The 22,979-nt window shown below is 41.6% G+C and overlaps 2 protein-coding genes across 2 annotated transcripts in view; one reads left to right on the top strand and one right to left on the bottom strand.

Annotated features, from left to right (window-relative positions):
- Nucleotides 1-1,560: 1,560 nt before the first annotated feature.
- ALDH6A1 (aldehyde dehydrogenase 6 family member A1) lies at nt 1,561-18,196 on the bottom strand. The gene is given in 12 exon segments (XM_042781022.1): nt 1,561-1,608; nt 1,611-1,796; nt 2,058-2,237; nt 3,676-3,857; nt 4,065-4,254; nt 6,207-6,328; nt 7,472-7,774; nt 8,182-8,260; nt 8,535-8,696; nt 8,862-8,936; nt 9,675-9,734; nt 18,149-18,196. Coding segments are annotated over 12 exon segments (1,635 nt in total).
- Nucleotides 18,197-18,739: 543 nt separating this feature from the next.
- Nucleotides 18,740-22,979, top strand: part of LIN52 (lin-52 DREAM MuvB core complex component) — a 21,326-nt gene continuing 17,086 nt past the window's right edge. Inside the window, exon 1 of the mRNA XM_007941374.2 lies at nt 18,740-18,758. Within this exon, the coding sequence (XP_007939565.2) occupies nt 18,740-18,758 (19 nt within the window). The remainder of the gene's footprint in view (nt 18,759-22,979) is intronic.

Below are 22,979 nucleotides of genomic sequence, written 5' to 3'. Positions count from 1 at the left end.
AGGAAGAGCAAGTGAAAACATGGTTTTAAAGTTACACTAGGAGTCTCCCCATAGCAACTCTGCAAGGACTAGTGGTCCTGAGAAAGATTTTAGTCACAAGGTATTCCAATCCCAGGGAACTGTTATTTATCTGAACAAAGTTGGCAAATGAAGTTGGTCAAGAATAAAGGGAGACTGCTCTGGATGGACCGAGTCTGGAACAGACTTGCTTCTAATGGCCCATGGTAGGCATGACCACCGCAGGTGAAGAAAGAGTGGCATCTTCTTCTTTCCATTGAGAAGTGATGGTCTTTAGCTGAGTATAAAAGTAGATACCCTAAAGAGAACAAAGGAAAAACAGAGAGAGTTAGTATACATTCCCCAAGGGTTTCATGACTCTTCTTTTCATCTTCTTTTGAAAAGTGCTACTCACTTTCCTACTTGAGGAGTAGGTGCAACCAAAATTCAGTATATTGTTCATGAGATAATCCATGTAAAATTCTTAGCATAAGACTTGGCACACAGAAAGCAGTCAAACCTTAACTATTATTATTAACTATTCATTACTATGTTGAAACTTGAACTTCTAAGCCAAGAGCATCTAAAAGGAAAACTAAAAAATGTAATCTGGTAAACTTGCAGGCCATTCTATTCCTAGAGCTCAAAGTCATGTGCTCTGAAGGTAGTAGATTTGTCTCTACTCTTTACTGAGTACAGTTTAACCTTGGGCTTCATCTGTGACATAACATCTACCTCACAGCAATGTTGTAAGGAGTAAATGAAATTACGTGTAAAAATATCCCATTAAAGTAACTGCTCTCTAACAAATGACAATTTTCCTTTTCTTCCCATGAAGAAGAAAAAGTAATAAAGGAGTGCAATACATAGTAGGCCATTTAATATATATTAAATCATCAGTGGTAACCACCTCTATGCTGAATTGGAAAATTCAAAATATCCTACAAATAAGTCTAAAGTAAAATGTCTGATGTTATACACAAGAACCAAAAAACCCCAAACCCAGTGCCAATGAGTTGACTCTGACTTATAGCAACCATACAGGACAGAGTAGAACTGTTGTAGAGTTTCCAAGGCTGTACATCTTTATGGAAGCAGACTGCCTCATCTTTCTCCCATTGAGCAGCTGGTGGGCTCAAACCACCGGCATTTTGGTTAGCAACCCAGTGCTTTAACTGCAGCACCACCAGAGCTCCTTTATGTTATACATTAAAAACAAAAAATAAAAACCCACTGCCATCAAGTTGATTCTGACTCATAGTGAGATGCCCATTGGGTTTCCAAGGCTGTAAATCTTTACAGAAGCAGATTGCCTCATCTTCCTCCTGTGGAGCAGCCGGTGGATTTTTTGGAGGAGTCCATGCTTTAAACTGGGATGTGTCAGATGAATGGGAGTTAGATCAAAGTGGGGAGGCAGGGAAGAGGGTCACAGACAGAGGAAATGGCATACACAAAAGCTTAGAATTCCCTATGCTCTTTATCCAAAACTATGTTGCCTTGAGTTATTCAGAAAGAAACAGCTTTGGCATAATCTTGTTAACTTTGAAATCTTTTCTAGGAAACCTACTGACAATCCTGCTGAACTACATAAGACCTTATAGAAGCTGCTGACACAGGCTTTTCTTTGAAGAATCCTTACTCCTGATATGTTTAAGAAAGTTTCTTAGAGGAAAAAAAAAAAATTTTTAACTTAAAGTTACCTGTTTGCCATAGAAATTAGTGTCTCCCCTGAAGGAAGATCGAGAGCCGGTAAATGAGAACATTGGCAAAGGCACTGGAATGGGGACATTTACACCCACCTAAAGCAGAACAAATCCACATCAAATACTAAGAAAAGAACTCAAACAAAGGAACTCTCCATTTAGAAGCAAAAGGCATCAGATCACTTTTTAAATGCCCACCTTCCGCCCATCCTCCAACTTTCACTCTTCAGGAAAAGGGCGTTGAGGGGTATTAGAGGGAAAATCTTTGAAAAAGTGTGACTAATCACTGTTTACTGTCTCCCTCAGACAGGAAATAGGAAGTGACTACAAGAGTCTCCTAAAAGTCTGTTCACAAACCTGTCCAACATCTACCAGGTGGGAATATTTCCGAGCAGTGGCTCCATTGGTGGTGAAGATGGCAGTTCCATTTCCATATGGGTTGTCATTTACAATCTTGATGGCTTCATCTAATGTGTCTGTTTCCAAAACCACAAGAACTGGACCAAAAATCTCCTCTTTGTAACAGGTCATATTTGGCTGCCAATAAGGATGCCACAAGAGAAGTTAGCTCTTTTGATTCTGAGCATTCTGTACTTATCTGTTACTTTTACTTATTACCCACCACTTACATGGACAGCATTCATGTCAGGATTCTCTTTGAATCTTAAACTACCTGTTGAAAAAGTCCTCTTTCTCTGTGTGTGTGTGTTCTATCTTCCAAGCTCCCAATCATATAAACAACTTGAAATTCCAATTAACTATAACCATGCCCCTTTCCTTCAGGCACTGCTTTTAGGTCTCATGACCCATCACTAGCTCTAACACATGTACAACTGTTTTATACAAGTTGCTACTGAAAATTTACATGAAAATTCAGTTTTATAAATCAAAGATACATTAAGCACAGCAAGAACATTTTTTAAAGAAACTCTGTGCTAAGTTTTCTGTAACATAAACAATCCATTCTCATTCACTCCTGTCTCCCAAATGAGTCTGTACATTTATATTTTGATATTAGATCACAAACAGTCAAAAGATCCTTTACCACCACAGCTAGTTAGCTATGTTTGTTGCTGAGAAGGAGATTTTTTCTCTATGGTTCCATGGCAAGAGATTTCATAATTTCCACTAACATGAAACTCATTATTATTCAGGATTATAGTAGGTTAGTGGGGATATATGAATTGGAGAAAAAGCCTCCCAACATCAGTTTAGTCATTAATTTTAACTTCTCAAGACTTCCAGAGTTTTAATAAATAAATCCTGACATACCAACTATTTTTCTTTAGTCAACTTCTGGTGAAGATACTGGACACAGAGAGGGCATTCAATAAATACTGAGTGGTTGACATACTGACTTAGAAACTGAAAGAGCTATAAGCTAGGAATGAGAGGGGGAGAGAAGAAAGAATTGACATTGAACAAAGCAATAGCCAATATAGTAAAGGGCAAGGATTGGTGAACTATAGCTCGTGAACCTAATGTGGCTTGCTGCCTGTTTTGGTACAACCCACAAACCAAGAATAATTCCACATTTTTAAGTGAATGAAAAAAAATGTTATTTCATGACATACAAAATGTATATGCAATTAGAATTTCAGTGTCCATAAAGTTTAACTGGAACACAGCCACACCACTTTTCTCCCCCCACTCATTTTTATGGCTGCTTTTGCACTACAATGTCAGATTTGAGTAGTTGTGATACAGACTGTGTCCCGGCAAAGCTGAAAATATTTACACACAGTTTTTTCAACCCCTGTATAGTGGAAAGAGCTCTGGTTGGTAGCTGGGAGGGGAGACTCATTCAGATTTCAGATAAACAATCCTGGCAAGAAATAAAGTCTCTAGTCCTTAATGACTTCATCTAAAAATTGGGAGAAAGAGATTACACAGCCTCAAAGGTGCCTTTAGAGGTCATACTTGAAAAGTAAATAATCAAAAGTTGACGAGGAGATGATTATCACTGCTTATTCACCTTCACATTTGAGATGATAGTTGGCCCAACAAAGTTGCCGTTTTCATAGCCTTTGACTTTAATTTTTCGTCCATCAAGAAGGATGGAAGCTCCCTCCCTGGTTCCGCTGTCTATCAGATTACAGACTCGTTCTTTGGCCTGGGGAGTAATCAGAGGGCCAAGATCAGCTCCAGGCTGGTCTCCTGTAAACAACATATTTATAGTCTTTATTAACATAAATTATGACTATTAACAAAAAGATGAACGCAAATGACAAGTACAGTAAGTATAAAGATCAGCAATGTGAAGAATAGACATACTTTTTTTTCACTAGCCAAAGCCAACATTAAAACCAAAGTTTTAGAGTCACAGATGCAAAATCTAAAGGAGCTAAGAAGATGATTGATTACCTGCATTGACTCTCAAGTTTTTGGCTCGCTCCACTAGTTCTGGCAGCCACTTCTTGGCTTCTCCAACAAGGATCGCTGTTGATAGAGCCATGCAGCGCTGACCGGCAGCTCCAAATGCGGCCCCAACCAGCTGGTTCAGGGTATTTTCCTTATTGGCATCTGGCATCACTACTCCATGGTTCTTGGCTCCCTAAGGAAACACAGAAAATACAAGAGTCTTCCTTGGCCCAATACAATTAAGCTAAGAAATTAAGCAAAGAATATCAGATTTCAAATGAGAATTAGAGGAACTAAAACCAAAAACCAAACCCACTGCTGGCAAGTAGATTCTGACGTGACTTTACTCTGTAAGACTGAGTAGAACTGCCCTATAGGATTTCCAAGGCTGTAATCTTTATGGACATAGACTGCCATATCTTTATACTGTAAAGTGGCTGGTAGGTTCAAACCATCAACCTTTTGGTTAGCAGTCAAGCATTTAACCACTATGCCACTAACTCACTGCCATCAAGCCAGATCCGACTCATAGCGACCCCTCCTTGGGTTTCTGAGGTGGTATCACTACGGAAGTAGATTACCCAACCTTCCTTCCAAGGAGTGGCTATTGGGTTTAAACCACCAGACTTCTGGTTAGCAGTCAGATGCCTTAGGCACTACACCACCAGAGCTCTCAGGGATCCTTAATTAAAGGAAGGGACTAGCGAATGCACCTTCTGTTGCTTTGAGGACAGAGAGTTGTTAATCTTTTTTTTTTTTTTTTTTTTAATTTTTATTGTGATTTGGGTGAAAGTTTACGGAGCAAATTCATTTTCCATATAGAAGTTCATATACATTTCATTTCATGACATTGACTGCAATTCCCCAGTGTAACAGCTCCCTTCTCACTTCTGTTCTGTAGTTACCTCTTCCCTGAGTATATTTTAGGTTTAAGTTTTAAAGCAGAAGAGTTGTTAATCATTTTTGATACTGCTGAAGTCTTGACAACCTTGAGCAGGTTTCCAGGTTGCTATTTTTTTCATTTTGCCAGCTGATATGTGTTTATTTAGATCAAAACACTGCTCCCTTCCCCTCCAAAAAAAAAAAAAACCTTAATCACATTCATTCAAAACAACAGGCTAGACACTGCATCTCAGGATCAGAAGAACTTATCTTTCCTGAATTAGACAAGAAAGAACTTGTTGTCTGCTAGAATTCCCAGTTATATGAAGAGCAATATAAACAAAGAGATGCTGATAATAATGCCAGTTGCTGGCTGCAAGACAATATAGAAGATAGGTCTCCTGATAAATAATTTCTAGAAAAAGGTTACCAAATAAGCATGCTTTTAGATAAGGCCTCAGAAACTTCTTTTCTATGTAGTATAGTATATGGTCATTTCCATGTGCACATTTCCATATACAACTGTATAGCTGAGTTCATGGATAGACATCATGTCTTTGTAATTTATCCCCTTACACATAATAAATATATAAGGAATTGGGAGGGGCTGAATTCTAATTGACCAAAGCATATTCAGCCATGAGATGAAAACATAATAAGTTTCCAAGTCTGTGTTTAGGTGGCTATCCTTTCTGCACCATTAGCTGAAGGGTGAAAAAGCTATGCAACTGGCTTTTGGTATCAAAAATTTCTGCCCCAAAACAGCTAGCTATAAATTTGGCAAGGAGCTAGTAAGAGAACAGCAGAACTATGCAACCAAGTCACCCACACTCATATAGGATGTGGGATTATCTGGCTCTTTCCAGTGCCTTAAATAGCCTAGGCCCTTAGAGAAGATTTTATCTCAGTGGTTGGGGTGTAGCTTAAACAAGGAAAGATAAAGGGCTAGAAGCATGGTGTGAGAAAACAGGACCAGTAGGAAGAAAAGGCTTCAGTCACTACTGAAGCCCAAAGAATTTTAAAAAAACATTCTCAGGGAGGAACGTGCCCTCTGTCACCTGTATTAGATATACATGTACAAGTGAATAAGGTGACTTATTAGAATATAACTAGGTTCAAGGTTACAAGATTCAAGGTGAGACATTCAGGATGAAATAAGAAACACTGGCATTAGGGAGGGATGAATGGCCCCTTGGCTAAAAGGTTATTTCTGGGTAATTTTAACACATATAATAGAGATTGGGAAAAAAAAGAAGAAGTCACCATATTGGCTTGAACTCTCTTGCCATGTCTTGACCCTCTCTCGAAGATGTATTCTCCTGCCTGGTTGGATCCCACAAAGCTGATTGCTTTGATGTCCGGATGATCACAAATAAAATTTACAGCTTTAAGAAGAAAATAAATTATCACCACAAAGGAACAGATGACTACGGGCAATGGTGAATTTCCTCCCCCCCCCCCCACTGCCAGCGAGTATAAAATATAAAAGCTCAATTTATTTTTCCTATCCTGGATTCTCATTTGAAGTTCTCTTCTTATTTGTTTCTCAAATTCTTTAAATTACAACTTCTTTTTTAGCCCTTCCTCTTGGTTATTTTTCTCATTTGTTATTCCAGAATTTCTACTTCTAACTCTGTAGGCTGTAATCTTATTTTCCTCCAAGATAACAGCCCTTTAATACTTGACCCTTCCTTTTTGTCCTTTAAGAATGATATTTCCTCAACTATACTTATATACAGGGGCTCTCAGATACTATTGTGCCCTCAACATGAGAGTCACTCTTCTTGGGTACCCACAGGTTGGCAAATTACTTAATTTTACTATGCCTCAATTTTCTCATTTGTAAAATGGAAAAATAATAGTACCTACCTCAAAGCTTGTTGTAAAGATTTAAAAACTCCTCTGCCTTCGTGTTGATTCCAAATCATAGTGACCCTATCGAACAGAGTAGAACTGCCTCACAGGGTTTCCAAGGCTGTAAATCTTTATAGAAGCAGATTGCCTCATCTTTCTCCTGCACAGCGGCTGGTGGATTCAAACTACTGACCTTCTGGTTAGCAATCGAATGCTTTATAAGCACTACACCACCAGAGCCCCTTGTAAAGATTAAATGAGATATTACATGAGAAGAACTAAGAACAGTGTCTAAAACACTATTTATTTGCTATTATTACATGAATTATAAGGCCTTCAGTCTTTCTGAGGTCTACGTATTCTTGGAGTTAAAAATCCTCATGAATTCTCTTAATATTTAAGTGAAAATTTTCTCTTTAATCTTATCTGTGTCTGGCCGTAATCTGTATTTTTAGTCTACCAGTGTATACTGTTAGGCAAGAAGGCCTGTTGTTCTCCAGTTCCCTTAGCACACAGAGATGCCAAAACAGTCAACAAACATTACCTCCGAACACGGAGGTTACTTATTAGTAATTCCTCTTCTACAGGTTCCTCATCCTAAAATACCCCCAATCACCACTCAATACTGGATCTTTGGTAGCCAGATTAACAGCCACATGCGGGCGGGTAGTTACCTTCATGTTGTCCATGGATGATATTCAGTGTTCCATCAGGGGCACCAGAGTCCTGGAGCAACTTAGCAAGAAGCATAGTTGCTCCAGGGACTCGCTCTGATGGTTTCATTAGGAAGGTATTTCCACACACCATGGCCATCGGAAACATCCAAAGGGGGATCATGGCAGGAAAATTGAATGGAGCAATGCCTGCGCACACCCCCAGAGGCAGACGGTAGGAATAAAGGTCCATGTCTTTGGTAATGGAAGGCATAGTCTCTCCCAGCAAGAGGGATGTCACACTACAGGCATGCTCAACCACCTCTGGAACAGAGAAGAAGAAGGCAGACTACTGGTTCTCCACAGTACACACTACTTAGCTTTGTCAGGCTCTACCTAGATGGGGTGGCGAAGGCCAGTGACAGAGGGAAGCAACACTGACTGCTCCCTTCTGTGCACAAAATGAAATTCTCTAACTGGAAAAAAGACAGTGAAATGCATATATTGTACCTACTAGAAGATCACTTGAGTAAAATAAAGAATGGAGTATAAATTAATCTCACAGATACCTGAGTACTGCCATTTTTCATAAATATTAAAGAAGATATGAAAGGATAGCAATATCTCCATAAAAGAAGAAGTAGCCTCTCATTTTGAGATCTTTGCCTCCCATATTCCTTTGCTCCTTCCCAAAGGTCTCTGAACTCCCCCCTTTAGTAACTCCAGCTTACGAAGGCCTCGAAATACATCTCCTTCAGCATCAGCCAGAGTCTTCCCTTGTTCCAAAGTGATTAACTTGGCAATTTCTTTCTAGAGAGAAAACACACAATTAGAAACTGATGCACAGATGGGCCTCCTTTTAGTTCTCAGGTAGCCTAATAAGAAGAAAACTTGGGGAGAAGCCCTACTATCTCAAAAGAAACATGTTTATGGCTTTTAAACAAAAGGGGAGAGAGTAATGGTCAATGTCTCCTATAGTAGAGAGTTTTTGACTATATGGTAGAGTTAGGGAAAGGGCTTCTGCAGGAGTAACAAGTATTGCCCAGGCATCAATATGCAAAATTATACCATCCAAATCTCTTACCAAGTTTTCTTTAATAAGTTGTTGATAGCGGAGCAGGACCTGCTGACGGCTTAATACTGAAGTGTCTGCCCATGGGTGAAAAGCACGTTTGCAGGAAGCAACGGCTGCATCCATTTCAGCCTTGGTGGCCTGAGGGACCCGACCAATTACCTCATTGGTGGCCTGATGAGAACAAGAAGGCCATCATACTTTTATTGTACCCCACTTTGTCCATTTTCCACCCAGTCAGAGGCAGATATACTTCATGACAGATACCCAGGTCCCCACTTTCTCACCATGATCCATAAATTCTAGGGTTAACTTAAGTCCCAAAGCAGTTTTGCTTACTGGGTTGTGGATGTCAATCCATTTGTCACTTTTGGATTCAACAAATTTCCCATCAATGAAGAGCTTTACAGTTGGCTGAAAAACAGAACAGAAAACTTAGTATTCATTAATTGTTTTCTTTATCCCCATCCCCTTCACCAAGAGGAAGGAATTGGATTCATACAGCATCTTCTGCTCTCCAGAAGTGTTACCACTAGGAAAGAGATACAGTGTAATTGTCTATAGTGCATATTAAGATGTGGCAGAACCTCTCAATACTGTGATCTCTCTGAAAATGGGAAATACTGGCTAATCACACAGGGGCATTTAATTACCATCAACAAATAAGAAAGCACACATCTCTGTGAAGCTTATGCTAAAAGAGCAAAAGATTTTGTGTTAATAAAGATCAGCTCTTATGACTTTTTGGCCCAACTGATTTTCTGTCACATTGCCATAAGCATGCATGTATTACCTTTACGATCAAGAGGTTTTTAAAAATGTTTCTATCTACATTTCTCTGAGAAGTCGCTTGCTTTCATTGAATTTTCAATGGGTCTGTGAACTAAAAAAAGTTAAGAATGGTGTTACAGGGTGCGCATGCTTCCATATAGAAAGGTTTGGAGCCTCAGTCTTTATATAATAGATTTTGGGTACTATAAATGGCTTACAGACAGTCTACAGAAACAACTCTAAAGATTGTTTAAAAGCCATAAACATGTTTCTTTTGAGATAGTACTCCTATTTCAGAGGGAAGATTTTCAAAAGCACACACAGGAAAACATGTACTGGATTCCTTGTCAGACGACAACCTTTAGCAGCAAGTAAACTCACCACTGAAGAGGAAGAGAAGCAGGAGGATGGACACCAGGTAGAGTTCACCTTGGAAGAAATCTATGAGGTAAAAGATGGTTATTTTGAGAACAGAAAATTATTAAAAGCTTAGTGAATGACTACTATAGATTTAGTATTTTACTAATTACTGTAGGGGACTTCTGGTAGCGTAGTGCCTAAGGCACTTGACTGCTAACCAGAAGGCTGGCGGTTCAAACCCACCAGCCACTCCTCGGAAGGAAGATGGGCAATCTACTTCCGTAGTGATACTGCCTCGGAAACCCAAGGAGGGGTCACTATGAGTCGGGTCCGACGCGACGGCACATAATAACAACAATTACTGTGGGTATATGAAAGAGGACTTGGTGTTTGCTTTCAGGGACCATACAGTCTTTTTTCTCTTTTTTTAATGTGTTGGTGGCATAGTGCCTAAGGCACTTGACTGCTAACCAAAAGGTTAGTGTTTTAAACCCACCAGCCACTCCTCGGAAGGACGTTTGGGCAAGCTGCTTCCTGCTTCTGTAGAGATACCACTTCAGAAACCAAGGAGGGGTTGCTATGAGTTGAATGCGACGCGACAGCAGTGAGTTTGGTTTTTTTTTTATTGTGCTTTAGGTCAAAGTTTACATAGCAATTAGTTTTCCCAATCAATTCATACACAAATCGTTCCATGGCAATCAACTACAATGTGTCAGCACTCTCCCTATTTTCTCCCTGGGTTCCCGTTTCCACTCATCCGGCTTCCCTGTCCCTCCCTGGCTTCTCTTTGGTTTTAGGTAAATGTGGCTCTTTTGGTCGGACCATAGTCTTAAAGGGAACAATAAACCACAGTGATTGTTGTTAGCTGCCACTGACTTGGCCCCTGACTCACAGCAACCCCATCTGCTACAGAGTAGAACTGCGCCATAGGGTTTTCTTGGCTGGTGCAAACAGTTAAACATCAATTATTAACCGAAAAGTTGGTAGTCTGAACCTACCCATAGGTGCCTCAGAAGATAGGCCTGGCGATTTGCTTCTGAAAGGCCACAGACTTGAATACCCTACAGAGCAGTTCTATTCCGCAAACACAGAGTTGCCAGGACTTGGAACTGACTTGCCAGCAGCTAACAACAACTTTTATGGAAGCAGTTCACCAAGCCTTTTCTCCCTCAGAGCTGCTGGGTGGGTTCTGGGAACCTTTGGGTTAGCAGCCAATAGCAAACCAATTGCTCCATTCCAGCTTCTCAAACCACAGTGATAATGTCCTCAATTTCTAGGACAGTCTTGATCAAAAATTTTTGTCATCAGACTATATTTTCCTATTTTTTATTTTAGAAAATGTAGTCACCATAATTTAACAATACAAAAACACTTAGCATGGTATCTAACACAACAGGTTTTGAATATAAGGTAGCTCTGCTGGTGTAGTGCCTAAGGCATTTGACTGCTAACCAGAAGGCTGGTGGTTCAAACCCACCAGCCATTCCTTGGAAGGAAGACTGAACAATCTACTTCCATAGTCATACCACCTCAGAAACCCAAGGAGGGGTCACTATGAGTCAGATCCGACTTGAGTGGCAGTGAGTTTGGTTTTCTTCGTAGTATAACCAAATGCACTGCCATTGAGTGGCACCTAGTGGAAACCCTCACAGGGTTTCCAAGGTTGTAAATCTTTATGGAAGCAGACTGCCTCATCATTCTCCAGTGGAATGTCTGGTGGGTTTGAACTGCTGATCTTGTGGTTAGCAGCTGAATGCCTCAACCACTGCACCACCAGAGCTCCTCAGATAATATATAAGTAAGTGTCAAATGTAAGGCATAATATGCCCATGCAAATACTTGAACATGAACGTTCATAGCAGCTTTATTTGTAATAGCATAAAACTTGGAAACAATCCAAATGCTTACGATTGAATAGGTGAATGGGGAAACTAATTGCAGTATATCCATACACTGGAATACTACTCATCAATAAACAGAAATGAACTATTGATACATTCAACAACACAGATGAATCTCAGAATTACACTGAGTGAGAAGTCAGACATAAAAGGAGCGCATACTTTTTGATTCCATTTATATAAAACTATAAAATGCCAAGTACTCTATGGGTGGATATGTTCACCATCTTGACTGTGATGTATTCACAGATATATACAAATGTTAAAACTTACTAAATTTTACACTTTAAGTATGTACAGTTTATTTTCTGTCAATGACATGCCAATAAAGCTATTAAAAATGCTACATACACCTTACTGGAAAAAAAATTTATCCTATAAGTTACCTTTGATGGGGTATAGTTGGTAAATGGGAAGGGAGATCAGTAACAATAAGATAGCTCTCAAACTGTAACACTCTAACCAAATAGTTTGTAAATATGTCATTGAAGGGAATTTTAGAAAGATTCAAGTCTCATCAAAGTGAAATACTCAGAAATGAGTTGAACCAGTTACCATGGAGTAGATTCTGACTCATGGCAATGCCATATGTGTCAGGGTACATCTGTACTCTTTTCAATGGCTGTTTTTTTTTTTTTTTTTTTTTTCTTCAGTACACCACCAGGCCTTTTTTCCAAGGCCACTCAGAGTAGACTTGAACTGCCAATCTCTGGTTAGCAACTAAATGCATTACCTGTTTGCATCACCCAGGGACTCTGAAATACTTAGAACTGGGATGTAAAAGAAAGCTGCTTGTCTGAAGGGAGCCTATGTTAACCAAACAGTTTAGTGCTGCTTGAAGTACAAGAATTTGTGTGCCTGCAACACTGTCTAGAGGAAGGGGTGTTGATCTTTTGGACTAGCAGACAATCCTTGCAAATGCCTAGTCTGCTTCCTCCCCAATCCCCTACAAAATCTATTTCAAATGAATCAATCCTCTCCTGGAACCCACCACGTCTTATTTACAGCCATGTTCCTGATACGAACACAATGCATGCATTACATAATGGCGTTCAGTAAGTATCTACTGAATGAAAGTAAGTTTCCCTGGGCCACTATATTGCCTGACTGGCCCCCACCCTGGACCGGGTTAGGGGTCCCTTTCCTGTATTCCCATAGCAGCCTGTCCTTCCCCTATCAGTCTACCTATTATAACTGCCTGCTTACCTGCCTGTTACCCCACAAGGCTGTAAGTTCTATGAAGGCAGGCCTTGCGTGTTGTTCACCTACCTTGCAGAGTTACTGTGATCAAAATTGTCCATGTATGGAAAGCAGCTAGCACATAGTTGGTGCTTATTAAATGCTACTATAACCAGAAGGGTGGCAGTTCAAACCTACCAGCCACTCCTCGGAAGGAAGATTGGGCAATCTACTTCCATAGTGATACTGCCTCAGAAACCCAAGGAGGGGTCGCTATGAGTCAGATTTGACTTGATGGCACTGAGTTTGATTTTTTTGGTTTTATTATTAGTATACTATTACTGTATCATTATGAACACTTACTATTTGTTCTTGCTGTTTCAAAACTTACAGTTCTCTTAAAACTTCCAACTCAGCTACTTCCCATTCACTCTCAGGAGCTGACCTTATTTTTCTCTCTTCAGAGAAAACAGAAACCATCAAATGAGAACTGCCACAACCTCTGACTAGCAAATATACAAAACTGAATGCCCCTGTACCCACCCTTTTCCTTTTCCCTCCTCCTATAATGGAGAAGGTAGCTAGCAAGCTCCATGAGGGCAAAGTGACTAGAACACAGAGGTGTACAATGAGTACTGTGGACTGAACTCAGAGGTGGCTTCCTCTAATCTGAGGCTGATCTTAGATTAGGCTGCACCTGTGCCCTGAAACCTTTCCTTCCAGCTGTCTCACACACTTCCATCAATTACCCTGTTTCCCAAACCTCTGCTCATCCAATAGCTCCTTTATTAGCACATATGCACTAAAAAACCAACCAACCAATCCTTTCTCTTCCCCAAACCCATGCCACCCTCCACTCTCCTTAACAGACAAACTTCTTGAAAGCGCTTGCTACACTAATTATCTTTATTTCCTCTTCTCCCACTCATTCTTCAATCTACTGCAACCTTCATGACTGAACATCAATGACCCTTCCCACTCGTCCTTGGATTTGACCTCTTGGTAGAAGTGACATGGTGAATCATGCCCTCCTTCCTTCTTAAATCCCCTTCTCATTTGTCTTCTGTGATGCCCTGTATCTCTCCCAACTTTGGCCTCTTTTTTTCACCCTTTTTGCTGGTTTATCTTCCTCTACATGGCCATTAACTGTTCGAATTCCTAAAGGCTTCATTCTAGACCTTCTTTTCTCTCATTCTACATACTTTCCCTGGGTGACTTCATCCTCTCTTCTGACTCAATTACCTAGTCCTGATGATGCCCTCATGATGTGGTCCTTAGCTGGAATCTTTCTCATCAGGTAACGCCCATGTAACAAACTGCCTTTACCACATCTCTACATGGATGTTCCCTAGGCACACGTCCAAAAGGCTCAGCTGTTCATCTACCTCCCACCAACCTGTCTACCTTTCAGTAAATGGGGCCACTATTCGCCTAGCTATCAGAACAGAAACCTGAATGATACCTCAACTCTTTCTTCTTTTTCCATAGCAAATCAAACAAATTGTGATAATCTGTTCTCCTGCACATCTTTGGAACACATCTCCCTCTGTCTAGCCCTCCTGTCTTCATCCTGGTCCTCTCATCACTGTCTCTCACCCGGGATTTCCTAACAAGGCTCCCAGGCTCAACTCTTAAACCTTCTGAATCTAGTTTCCATTTTACAGCCGGGGGGGTGGGTGGGGGGTGGTGGTTTGCTAAAACACAGATTTGACAAGAATCACTGCCCTGTTTAAAACCCTGCAATGGCTTCCTACTGCTCCGAACATAGATGAATCTCCTCAATGTTGCTTATAAGACCCGATCTTCACTTCTCCAGTTTTGTGGTTGCACTTTGGTCCTTGCTCTCTATGCTCCGACGGTTCTGAACGTGCTTTGTGCTCTCACTGCTCCTGCACGTGCTGCTCCCTGTGCCTGGAATCATCCCATCCCACTTGTTTGGTTCACTCCTACTCCTTTAGGTTCCCATTTAGCCATCACTTTCTCCAGGAAGTCTCAACCTCAGGTCTGAGCTAAGTACCTAACCATGGAGTTCACAAACACCCTGATTTCCTCTACTGCTCAAACCACACCATGAAATAGCTCATTTAATTATATGTCTTTTTCCCCTTTGACCTCTATACCATTGTACCCTCAGCACTTGGCACGGCTCCTGGAATACAATAAGCACTCATTAATAATTTTTCTAAGTGAAAGAGTGTGCACTTACCAAGCAGCCTTTTGATAATAATTTTGCTTCATTCTTTTATAGGGCAGAAAATACACCAATCAAATGGGGAGAATGCTGATACACTGTGGGGAATGTAACCAATGTCCTGAATACTTTATGTACAAACTATCAAATAGGAAACTAGTTTGCTCTGTAAACTTTCACTTAAAGCACAATTAAAAAAAAAAAAAAGAAAGAAAGAAAGAAAAGAAAATACACAGATCAGCCAAACTGAGCATTCTAAGCCACTTAGTTTTATTTTTTCACTTGCACACAGCTTCCCTGCTGTCAAGAGGATATAAAAAGCACTGTATCTGGTGTAATAGAATATAACCATATACTTTTTGACAGGTTAGATCACCTATCTTTTCTTTATTTCTCAAGAAAGATTTTTCATTAGCACTGCTGCTGAAAGAAACTATCTTATGGCCAGTTGTACCAAACTTCTTGCTCTCTCTAAATGTTTATTTCATACTTGCTAGTTCCTTTATCAGGAACTCCCTTCTCTCCTTGGCTAATGGCCTGCCAGTCTTGCAAGACTCAGCCCCAGAGGCAACCTCTTTTGGAAGCTTTTCCAGAATTGTCCAGGTTGAGTTTGAGGCTCTTTCCCTTTGTTCCTGTGGCACCCTTAGCACGATATAGTTTGACAATGATTGCACAACAATAAGGGAGCCTTCAGTGAATATTTTACTTACCTCCCATTTCCCAAAGCCTGAGACAGTGATACTAGTATATAGTGATATGTAGTATATGTAGCTTGATGTAGTAAGACTTAAGTCCTGAATTTTCAGCTCTGTAAGTAACAAGTTGGGTAACCCTGAGTGATCATAAGTGTCAGGTAATAAATTTACTTGGTTTACTTATTAAGGAGCTCTGGGGGCGTAGTGGATAAGGCATTTGGCAGCTAACCAGAAGGTCAGTGGTTTAAACCCACCAGCGGCTCTGCAGAAGGAAGATGGGGTGATCTACTTCTGTTAAGATTTAAAGCCTCAGAAACCCAATGGGGTTGCTATGAGTCAGAATTGACTAGACGGCAGCGAGGTTGGTTTTGCTTTTGAGTTTGCTTTTTGGTTTATTTATTAATTCTAATCTTTGGTTATTTGGAAAGTGATAGAACTAGAAGAGCATGACTGTACTTTGCAGTATGACTGTGAAACTGTGTTCTTTCCACCGGTATCTGTGGGGCAAGTCACTAAGTCTCTTAAAGATTGGTTTTCTTATCTCTGAGTGGGAGTGATAATATCTCAGGGAGCAGAGGTTCTAGGTAAATTTCACCAGTCACCTTAACAAAGAAGATAAACTTAATACTTAAAATAATTGAAAACATAACCTCTCCTTTATAGATCTTTTAAACAAGCCCTCTGCCATTGAGTTGATTCCTACTCATAGTGACCCTATAGGACACAGTAGAACTGCCTTGTAGGGTTTCCAAGGCTGCAAGTCTTTACAGAAGCTGACTGCTTCATCTTTCTCCTGTGGAGTGGCTGGTGGATTCAAACTGCTGACCTTTTGGTTAGCAGCTGAATGCCTTAACCAATAGCCACTGGAGCTCCCAAGATCCTTGTATAGATCCACTAATATTTGTGGCTGCCAGAATCTAGACTATTTATTTTTTTGATCAAAGTTTCATGATATAGCAACTTCCAGTTGCTAGGATTACTATTTCTGTTCTTTCTAGGTCAGTTCAGAAGTTTCTTCAAATGAATCAGAAAATAGTGTCTGTTTCTGAAATAAAGTACACCGGAAAGGAGAATCCTCCTGATGCAAAATACAAAATATCTATTTGATGAGCTCAGTGATTCACTATGATGGAAAGGGTGCAAAGGAAAAAAGCCAACTTCAGTAAAAGATTCAAGGAAGGGTTGGTGGTGGGAAATATAGGGTGGGAATTTTCTTTCTTCACTACTAGAAAAAAGACACTAGAGAAACAGAATATGACAGCAAGAAACATGAGTGGAGCCAGACCACCAGACAAACCCTTCCCATCCATTTCCCACAATGTCATATTAAAAAGCCTATTTAAATATGAACCTTAGCTGACTATCAAGAATCTTAAAAATGTACAAGTTTCTGCAGTAGAGTTCACTGAAACCTGGTAAATATCTAAAAATCTAGCAATACAGAGGGAGTTCCCAGGCTGGATGTAATGAATTACAAGGGCAAGGTTTCCTTGCAGGTGAGAATATTGCGATTAAGAGAGGATCCACTTTCCAGGTATGGAGTTGAGGGTGTGGTGTGTTGTCACTCTTTGAGCTGACTTTGGGGAGGGTACTTGGAAGTTACATTTCTTGTCTCCCTTGACTCCTATTTTTACCACGCTGCTTAAAGAGATTTTTAGTCCCTTGAATGTAGGTGAGCATCCTGGTAGCCTAACTATGTGCCCTTAGTTACATTCAACGTGACAACTGTCACTTCACTGAGGGAAAGTTTAACTGAAAGCCTTGGCAAGAAAGAGAACATCCCACACACCCTGTGGGAAACACAAAGAGCCATAGTGAGGAGCTGTTGTTGTATGCCATCGAGTCGAACTGACTCGTAGTGACCCCTCCTTGGGTTTCCAAGGCGGTATCACTACGGAAGTAGATTGCCCAACCTTCCTTCCGAGGAGTGGCTGGTGGGTTTGAACCGCCAGCCTTCTAGTTAGCAGTCAAGTGCCTTAGGCACTACGCTAGCAGAAGAGCTTAACAAATGGTTGGCTTTGGTTAAAACTTAGTGTGCACTTCTAGAAGGAGATTCAAAGTTCATTCAGTGACCCTCGCCCCTCACGTGCCCCCTCCCCCCTTACTTCGTTTTAAGGACAGTGAAGTAGGGTGGGGGAGGGAGAAATCTGGACACTGCCAGCACAGGAAAGCGTTCTAAGACATGTGACCAGAAAGGAAGTTTCTTGGGAGAGAAGTACCTGGCGCGGTGGTGAAGGGAAAAGAATGAGTGGACGGACCGCGAGAGGTGAGGGCTAGAGTGAAGGCAACGAGGGGCAGGGCTGGAGGAGAGAGGAACAGAGCCAAAGGGCAGGTTCAGTTGTAAAAGGGCCATGGCCCAGAGGTGATAGCCTAGGGCTGAATCTGGGACGAGGGTGGGTATGGAGTGAAGGGTAGGGAGAACAGGGCCGCACGGGTCGGGAAGCCGGTCCCACCCGAGGGTGGCTTAGAGAGTGGACGGAAAGGATCCAAATTCTAACTTCGCGATCTCTCGACGCCACCCTCACTCGCCTGCAGGATCCGGGCCCGCACTGCCGCCGCCGCCACCACCGCAGCCATGGCTTCTCGCGGCCTCTTCACTACTACCTGTGCTGTCGGCAGAAGCTTAGCTGCTGCCAGGTCTCGCCCCTACATCCTCATTTGCGGAGAGGACCATTTCCTTTAGCCAATTACGCGCCCAAATGCCTGACTCCACCCCGCACTCCCAGTCATGGGGATATGCGATTGGTCAGAAGTGGAAGCGCTCTCGCCCCCTCCCACCTCAGCAAATTCTGTTGGCGAATGTAGGGAAGACATTCCTGACTTAGGTACTCTACATTGAACACAAGGGAAGACGCCCCCTAATCCGGAACCACGATTGGTCAGAGGCATGAAGGGGCCCCACCCCCTAATAAGGAAAGTAAATAATGTCTTCCAAGAATTTTGCAGTCGCTTCACCTCAACCACTGCGCTAGGTGGCGGGACTGGGCAAAGATTGCCCAATGGGGCGGGGAAAAGAGACTAGGCTGCGAATTGGGGATAGGGTTCCCCCTTGGGGGCGTGGCTTATGGATTCTCGCTTTCCCGCCGACGGTTGGCCATGTCACGTGAGATGGGTTGGAAGATGGCGTCTCCCACGGACGGTAAGAGCCGGCTTAGATCCTTCACCTGACACCTCCTTCTTTGCTCCTGAGAACGTCCACTCTTCGTCTGCCCTTCGCGTTTACACTTCTTTCTTGGGTCACTCTCCTTTTCTTTCCACTTCTTTTCCTTGGGATGAGTCCTTTTCTTCACCGTGGCGGTTCTTTACATAAGCTTCAGACGTGCCAGTTTCCCCGTTGTGTACTAGCCGGGTGGAGGAGGGCACCCGCTAGGGACTCGTTTCGGGCAAAAGGACTGGGTCGCCCTGTCCCTTCTTCAGTTCTATTTGGGTGACGCTGAGGGCCGAAGAGGAGCGATGCCGTTTACTGTTGGTTTCTCTTCTTCGGGGCGCCCCCATTGAATGGTCGGTTCTCTTCTCGTAGAACATCCCGAGCGATTCTCTGAAGCCCTAGGTAGGGTTGATAGGTAGCTGACCTTATGCCGGGACCGAGCCGCAAGAGAAATGTGATTCTTTCTCTTTCCTTCAGATTGGGACGGTTGCCCGGGTAGCAAGAGAAACGGGGGACTGATTTTCTTGGCCCTTCGCCAAGAGAATCCTGAGGAAAATGTGAATTGAGCTATTTGATGTGGTCTTGCACACGTCGCATCCTCTCTTGCTTCTGCCGTACGTGTTGTTTCTTCAGGCTAAGTGAATGAACATGATATGCGTAAGATGCAGATCATCTCAGGAAATAATTATGTGGTTTTGGTATACCCACATGCTTTTGCGTTGGTTCTGCCTTAAAAGAGTTAGGGCCTTGCAGTGGTTTTTGTTGTTGTTGTTGTTGACAACATACACAGCAAAACATACACCAGTTCAGCAATTTCTACATGGGCAATTCAGTGAAATTAATTACATTCCTCAAATTGTGCAATCATCCTCACCCTCCTTTCCAGGTTGTCCCTCCCCATTAATATAAATTTACAGTCTTGCAGAGATTTAACTCACTTAATTTTTGCTTCTACCGCTGATTTCATTTTCCCTTGTCCAGAAACACATTGTGTGGTTAGAAGGTATCTTAGAAAATTGAGGCCCCAAGAGATTGGGTATCTACAATATGAAAGCACAAGGCTAGAACCATTGGCAGATGAAAAGATGAATTAAACATGTAAACACTTATTCACTTTCAAGCCTCACTGTAGATGTGCCCTTCCAGAGAGGCTTTCCTTGACCCCAGTACCTGGAGTTGCCCCTCTCCACCATTCTTCATTATCTCAGTATTCTTTATCCTTCACTGTCAGCATACTGGGAGCTCTGGTGGCGTAGTGCCTACGGCGTTTGACTGCTACCCAGAAAGCTGGTGGTTCATACTCACCAGCCACTCCTTGGAAGGAAGGTTGGGCAATCTACTCCCGTAGTGGTACCGCCTCGGAAACCCAAGGAGGGGTCGCTATGAGTCAGATCCAACTCAATGGCAGTGAGTTTGGTTTTGGTTTGGTCAGCATACTTAACTCTGTTAATTTGTTCCTTTCCTGCTGGATTATAAATGGCAGCTCAGTCTTGTGCACAGTTGTATCCCAGGGTTTTTTAGGACAGAGCTTGGCAAGCTGTAAGACTTCAATGAATATTTATTGAAAGAATGATTAGATAGATGTATGCATAAATAATACATTACCTGGTGAAAAGACCGGAATTACTGGTCTGATAGAGACTGGTGAAACCCCCAAAACTATGGTCCCTAGTGACCCTTTGGGCCTGGAATTGAACTCACTTCTGGGCCTTCTAGCCAAACAATTGACAACCATATAAAGTGAACATTTACACCAGGTCGGAATACTCTTAGAACAGTCAGCCATGGGAGACCAGAGTGCAGTATTTGCAGAGGAAGATAGCCCGGAGGGCAGCAATGCACAAGAAAGAAGGACACAGGGACAGGGTAACCAGAGGGAGGGACTGGGAAGAAAACTTACATTATGGGGATTATAGTCAGTGTCATGAAACAAAATGTGTGTGAAGTGTTGCATGTAAAATGAATATGCTCTGTAAACTTTCACCCAAATCACAATTAAAAAAAAAAAAAGTCAGCCAAGTGATAGAAGTAGCAATAATTGCTATTGAAAACTTTTAACTCTTACCTGTTGCTGGTGGGAATGCAAAGTGGTATAGCTATTATCGAAAACTGTGTGGCACTTCCTCAAAAAACGGAAAATAGAACTACCATTGCTGTTATTGATTGTTAGGTGCTGTCCAGTTAGTTCTGACTCATAGTGACCCTGTGTAAAACAGAATGAAACACTACCCAGTCCTGCACCATCCTCACAGTCATTGCTCATTTTTGCAGCTGCTGTGTCAATCCATCTTTTTCAGAGTTAGGTTCTTTATCGCCGACCAAGTATGATGCTTGTGATAGTTAAGTTGTGTGTCAACTTGGCTGGGCCTGGTTTTGAGTGGCTGGGCAGCTGGATATAGTTATTCCCCCTGATGAGACTGGTAATCAGCTCCGTGGTAGAATCTACTGTGCACAGCTGAATTGCCTTCGGGTATGTGGTCTGCTTCCTGTATATAAGAGACATTGAGAAAGGTCTCTGGAGGTTTTTGGCATGCTTGGACCTTGCATATATTCGAGTCTTCATTCAGCAGCCTGCCTTGTTTCCTGCTGATCTTAGGACTATCTCTGGACTTGAACTAGTGGCCTACCATGTTGTTTGGTAATCTTGGGACTGTGCCATTTTATTTGTTGACCTGGGGCTTGTCAGCCTCAGCAGCAAGCAGCTGCCTGAGTTTAGAGAAGCCCCTAGCTTCAGTGGACCAGGAGGAAGAGGCAGAGCTGAAGCCTGAGGTTGAGGGGCCTTCACTAGCACTTTGAACTCGGACTTGCAGCCTCTTAAACTTTAAGAAAATAAACTCCTGTGTGTAAAAGCCATACATTTGTGGTATTTTATGTTAGAGCAGCACTAGAGAACCAAAACAGTGTCCTTCTCCAGGGACTGGTCCTTCCAGATAACATGTCCAAAGTACATGAGATGAAGTCTTGCTGTCCTCGCTTGTAAGAAACATTCTGGCTATATAGCTTCCGAGACAGATTTGTTCATCCTTCTGGAAGTCCATGGTATATTCAATATTCTTCACCAACACCATAATTCAATGCATTGATTCTTCAGTCTTTCTTATTCATTGTCCAGCTTTCACGTGTGTATGATGCCATTAAAAATACTATGGCTTGGGTCAGGCACACCTTAGCCCTCAAGGTGACATCTCTGAGGTCTTTTGCAGCAGATGTGCCCAATACAGTATGTTGTCATTTGGTTTCTTGACTCAAGCTTCCATGGCCATTGATTGTAGATTTAAGAGAAATGAAATCTTTGACAGCTTCAATTTTTTTCTCCATTTATCATGATGTTGGTCATTTTCCAGTTGTGAGGATTTTCGTTTTCTTTGTGTTGAGGTGTAATCCATACTGCAAATATAGTCTTTAACGTTCATCAGTAAGTGCTTCAAGTCCTCTTCATTTTCAGCAAGCAAGGTTGTGTATCTGCATATCACAGGTTGTTAATGAATCTTACTCCAGTCCTGATGCCATATTCTTCATATAGTTCATCTTCTCGGATTATTTGCTCAGCATACAAATTGAATACATACAGTGAAGGGATACAGCTGCCATATGACCCAGCAATTCTATTCCTAGGTATATATCAAAAAGACTTGAAAGCAGAGTCTCAAAAATAGACTTTTTTTTTATTACACCTTTATTCACAATAACCAAAAGGTGGAAGCATCCTAAATGCCTATCAGCAGATGAATGGATAAACAAAATATGGTACATATGTACAATGGAAAGTACTCAGCCAATAGAAAAAAATGAAATCTTGGTATCTGCTACAGTATGGATGGAGCTTGAAGACATTATGATGAGCTAAATAAGCCAGTCACAAAAGGACAAATATTATATGACCTCACTTATATTAAAAAAAAAAAAAGTAAAAGCAAATGTTTGGAGACCAAAGTTTATTAATGGTTAACAGGGCCAGGAGGGAGGGTTAATGGTGACAGAAAAATTACATTGATTAAGGGTAGGGTGACACAGCCAATTATTGTAAATTCTGTCAGTAAGTTGTACACCTGTAAAAAGTTGAATTGACAAAAGTTGTGTGACAGATGTATTTGTAACAGTAAACCAATTAAAAAAAAAAAAAAAAACTCATTGCTGTTGAGTCGTTTCCAACTCAGCAACCCCTCCTTGGGTTTCTGAGGTTGCTACGTCATCTCTATGGAAGTAGATTGC

The sequence above is a fragment of the Orycteropus afer genome, unplaced genomic scaffold (genome assembly GCF_000298275.1).
Source record: "Orycteropus afer afer isolate SDZICR_OR568_19922 unplaced genomic scaffold, OryAfe1.0 scaffold00079, whole genome shotgun sequence".
Classification (NCBI taxonomy): domain Eukaryota; kingdom Metazoa; phylum Chordata; class Mammalia; order Tubulidentata; family Orycteropodidae; genus Orycteropus; species Orycteropus afer.
This window is presented reverse-complemented; position numbering and strand designations above follow the sequence as displayed.